This window comes from Pinus tabuliformis, chromosome J (genome assembly GCF_031772625.1).
Source record: "Pinus tabuliformis cultivar Carrire ecotype Pingquan chromosome J, CPIR1, whole genome shotgun sequence".
In the NCBI taxonomy this organism is placed as follows: Eukaryota; Viridiplantae; Streptophyta; class Pinopsida; order Pinales; family Pinaceae; genus Pinus; species Pinus tabuliformis.
In genome coordinates, this window is record NC_142295.1 from 457,375,234 (window position 1) to 457,380,635 (window position 5,402).

At 31.4% G+C, this 5,402-nt stretch overlaps 1 protein-coding gene across 1 annotated transcript; it reads right to left on the reverse strand.

The window, feature by feature from the left end:
- Positions 1-825: 825 nt before the first annotated feature.
- Positions 826-2,615, reverse strand: LOC149227795 (phosphoenolpyruvate carboxylase kinase 1-like). The gene is made up of 3 exons (XM_089375565.1): positions 1,956-2,615; positions 1,550-1,852; positions 826-1,426 (listed from the first exon to the last, which is right to left on the reverse strand). Exons 1-3 carry the CDS (start codon positions 2,458-2,460, stop codon positions 1,383-1,385), a joined length of 852 nt encoding a protein of 283 aa, XP_089231691.1. The 5' UTR covers positions 2,461-2,615; the 3' UTR covers positions 826-1,382.
- Positions 2,616-5,402: the final 2,787 nt, after the last annotated feature.

Here is a 5,402-nt window from a genome sequence, read left to right on the forward strand (position 1 = left end):
TTAATTTGAATGTATGTTTATTTATTAATTTGAATGTATGTTTATTTATTAATGTGAATGTATGTTTATTTATTAGGTTGATAGATGTGGCTTTTTTGAAAAGAAGAAAGAAAATAATATGTATATTTTAGTTAAAGATTATGATTAAATTTATTAAGTTATTTATATTTTATTAGTAGGGATTTGTGATTTATAAATAAAATTGGATTGTTTATCAACGACTATAGTGTATTAAAGGGTTTGTTAGGTTGTGTTGGCTCCTCTCTTCACCAATTTCTTAGGGATTTAAGATTATTCCAATTCTAATAAGTTCCTCCATGATAAGTTCTTCATTATTATTTATAAAATTCATTTATATATAAGCAAATTTTATTTAGCAAAATGGTCCATTACTTTTAATAAATTAAAAAATTAAATCTGTGCTATGTTGCTCCCCACCCACTAATTTCCTAGGGATAAAAAATTATTCCAATTCTCATAAGTTTCTCCATAACTTCTTGTATATGAGTAATCAGGTAAATGTGTGTATTAGTAAAGCATTTTTTATATTGCAATAATTTTTTTATTATATTTATAAAGTTTTCAATTATATTAACCACAATAATATATTTTTAATATAGTTATACTAATCGTATAATAATATAAATATTAATCATAGGAACATTACATCCTATAATTTAACAAATTTAGATTTCATAAAAACTTAAAAAAAATAGTGATAAGAGCGACGATAAAAGTAGCCCAATAATATTGAAACATGGTTTTGAAATCTTACATAAATGTTCTAAAGAGAAAGTCTACCTGAGTGACTCGTTTTTGAATTGTTAAGATAAATCTAATATTTTCAGAAGAACCCATCAGTACATAAATTTATTTCTGCCACGGGTGGAGAAGAAGACACAGAAGCTAAAAACGCTCTTTCTGTATGTTTATTTCTATGCATTGACATATTTACAGTCACGGTATATCACACACTATGCAGCCGTGATTTCACCTATCATCTACGGACCTTTCTAACACCTCACGGAACTCATCTCCCATTGCACAAAGGGTCTCTGTATCATGAGTTCTTCTGTATTATACCATATGCCGCCTTCTACACTTGAAAAGCCTGTTACATATGAGATGAATCCTCAACCAAAAACTAAAGATAGATCTTAACAAAAACCCAAAAATATTCTAGGCGAGGTACTATTTTCATCATGAACATGCCCACTGTAAGAACCCGAGCAGACAACCCTGCCATAAAGGAAATAACGAGACTCAAACCTGGAATCTCTACCCCAGGCTTCACCGTATTTTACAACAGGACATCTCATTGTTTTTTTTTGGGGATCTCACTTTAACTGTCCAACCACCCAAAAAACATTCTGCCAATCAAATTAGCTGAGATTAGGCAGCGCATGAGTGGTGATCCATGGATGCTCTGCAGCAAAACGAATATTTGCCATCAATATTCTATGAACCTTACACAACCCAACAACAATTTGTAATGAAGTTGCAAAATTCACGATTAGAAGAAAATGGTTGAAAAGAATAGAGGGAATACCGAGGACTTGATGTGCGCTCAATCTCCTGGTCACGTCTCTGCAGAGCATCCGGCGTATCAAGTCCTTAGCGGAGTGTGATATCGACAGCCACCGATCAAATGGGAAGCGAAGGCGCCCACACAGGACTGCCTCAAATATCTCCTGCGGCGTGTCTCCCACAAAAGGGGGAACTCCACTCAGAATTATGTACAAGATTACCCCTGCGCTCCACACATCCACTTTCTCACCGTAATCCTTCCCTTCCAACACCTCCGGTGCTACGTAATACGGAGTACCCACAATTCCTTGAATCGATTCTTCCCCTGCATACATTAATCTGAGGGTTTTAACCAGGGATTCATTAATCCATGCTAAAAAAATTCTGACTTTAATGACAGGGGAAGGGGGCTAACATAATTATCATACCTGGAGAGAAAAAGGAGGCCTGCCCAAAGTCTGCGAGCTTGATTTGAGCGAGAGAATTTGAATTATTGGCAAAGAGAATGTTGTCAGGTTTTATATCTCGGTGGGCTATTCCCATGGAGTGGCAGTAACTGATGGCCTCCATGAACTTTTGCAGGATGGCAGCGGCCTCCTCTTCGGAAAAGGGTACTGTTTTCTTCTTGCTAACGATTCTATCGAACAGATCTCCGTCTGAGCACATCTCCATTACCAGATGGACAAACTCATCATCCTCATAAACGTCATGAAGTGAAACCACAGTGGGATGCCCTGAGAGATACTGCATGATCTTGATTTCGTTGTTGAGGCATTCTCTGTCCACGGAATCATGCAGATCTGCTTTTGTTATGGTTTTGCAGGCGGCCTGTTGCCCACTTTGGCGGTTGAAACATCTCCTGATGACTCCGAATCGGCCTCTGCCGATCATTTCCTCTTGCAACTGATAGTTTTGAAGGAGGGCCTCCGTCATTGTTGCTGGTGTGTTCTTGGGTTGTTACTCTGTGGAAAGATTAAAGATACTAAAGCTGCCCAGCTTGCCCGCCCGCTTTAGTTCAGGGCAGGTAAGCCAGGTAATAAAAAAGACGAACAGGGCAGCGAATATTCGTTTGATCCCAATTGGTACGGCATTGAAAGTCATGCCATTGCCGTACAATTAGGGAGAAGTAGACTCCAAGTAGCAAGACCGAAGATTTGGAATTTCTTGGTTGTGGAAAGGAAAATTGTGAATCTGGCAAACGCTAAGCGGCCGGCGTCGGAATGTTCCAGAATAAGGATGCCATTCATGCCATTGAGTTCCAACTTCCACTACAATGAAGGTCTCTCCATATCGATGCCTTTACTTTACTAGCCGTACCAGATCTCCAGTACCCAAATCGCACACATGCCGTGTACAACAAGGCTTCATAAGTCGAGAACACAGGAATTCTTAGTTTGAATAAAGAATTGACTATTTTCTACCCCGTAACCCCACAACGGTCGGAAGATGTCGGAAATTGCGGCGTACTCGATGCTTGAATCGAAGTTGAGACAAGAGTTTAACACGTTACATAGGAGTGACTCGATGTGGTTTAATTTAAATATCCCTGATTAAATTAAAGAATTATAAAGATTTGGTAAAATGGAAATTTATATAAATGCATGCAGAAATCCTAAATTATAATTAGAAGAAAAGAAAAAAAGATAAAATTGGAAAACAAGAGACTAAAGAAAGAGGCTCTATTTTTAATTATACAAAGTTAAGTTGTGTAATTTGTAAATTTTAAAGCTTTTGATAACATATTGTTAATTATTTTTCCTTTATTGATATATTTTATTTTATAATTTTTCTTTTAAATACAAATTTCAGTGATGAGTCAACATGCATTTGTGGATAGTAGCCAAAGACGACTATTCAAATGTTCACATAAACCAATGTGGATTTGGAATTCGTTGATGTTTACCCTGAATTTTATTCTTTTAAATACAAATTTCAGTGATGAGTCAACATGCATTTGTGGATAGCAGCCAAAGACGACTATTCAAATGTTCACATAAACCAATGTGGATTTGGAATTCGTTGATGTTTACCCTGAATTTTAAAGATAAATCGTTTGTATAAGATTTTACATATTATAAACTTGAATTAGTTTATCAAATTAACAACGTATATTTTGTTCATATTCCATACAAATTGGATCATGTATGCTAATTGGTGCAAGGATATAGAGTTAGTTAATTTATTTTTATTGCTTTTTGAATCACATTAGTGCTCTTCTTTTAATGGAACAAATGGTATTGCATGTATTTTTAATAATAATAAATAAAATGTTCAATGTTTTTTATTGACTAATTCTTTTTGAAGAGGTATGTTACACTTGAGTTTTTTTTCAACTTTATTTAATTATATTAAAAATCTAAATAAAATAATATTTGGCATTTGAATTATAATAATTTATTTAAATTATTTTATTTAAAATTTAATTAGAAACTAGAAAATTTATAAGTTTACGCGAGTCACTTTAAATAATTGTTCTAATAATTTTTTTTAAGAAATGGAACTATTGTACTCAAAAGCTAATTCTAATGACAAAATCATTAACCTACTCCCTTCGACATTCACTTTTATATTTACAATACAATTTTAATGATAACACATTGTGATTATTGGAATAAAAGCTACCTAAGATTAAAAGAACAGAAAAGATGGATATTAATAGTGAGTTGGGTTAAGACACTGGTGATGAATGGCATTTAATACCCTAATGTACCAGAAACCCAACCCACTATGGTTCCTCAACGAACCCTAATTTAATCCAATATTGTAATATTGAGAGTTTAAAGGGAAGTAGTTAGATTTAGATTTAGATTTTAATAATTTTAATCTAATTGTTTTATGTTCTTTGTTTTGTAAGATAAATAGAGAAATACAATTTTGGGAAAATTCTAAACTTGTATATAGTTTTGAATGTATAAATAAATCTAGTGGATAAAAAAATTCACAAATTTCACAATTCAAATTTACAATTCTTACAAATTCCAAAGTGAAAAATAAAAATAAAAACCAAAACCTTGCAATGTTTAGACTATATTTTTTTAATTTTCTATGTGATTTCACTAATTTATTCATTAATTTCTTTTAATAATAATAACAACAACCATAATAATTTTTAATTTAATTAATTTTATGTTTTTATTTTTGTTTTTAATAACATAAAATATATTGTGAAATAAATTAATTTACTATTTATTTAATTTATAAAGTTAAATTAATTATTTTTATTTTAATTAAAAACGTATATGAAAAATAAAAATTATAATATTTACATTACAACTTTAACTTTCTTTAAATATCATGATAAAAATTGTGGTAAAGGTTTATAACTGCTTGCACTTCTCTTTTTTAGGTATCTAAATGTTTTGTAAATATCAATTATATCATTTTCTAGGTATCCAAATGTTTTGTAAATATTATTTATGTTGTTGAAATGTTTTGTAAATATCAATTATGTGAAGGAAGGCACTTGATAAGTAAAAATATAATATAATTTTTGGCCACATTTGAAAGTGTTCCAAAAGCTACTGTAAAAAAAGAATAACTTTTTTTATTAAAATGTTATATTTTAACAATCACTGCATGAAATAAAACTAGGAAGGATGACCACTTTGCAACTGTATTTTACAACTTTACAAAGCTTGTATTTTCACAAGCTACAGAATTGTCGTGGGTTGAATGAGACAAAATTATTTTTTATTAATATGAAATTTCACTGGTGCACTAAGAGTGTTTTAGAATAAGGTGTTAAAGAAATTGAAATAATATATTAATGACAATATGTACAACTAAAAATTTTGTACACATGTAATTATTGCTAAATAAAAAATTAACCAATCATATTTGAAATAAATATATGAAAATATTATAAAAAAATAATA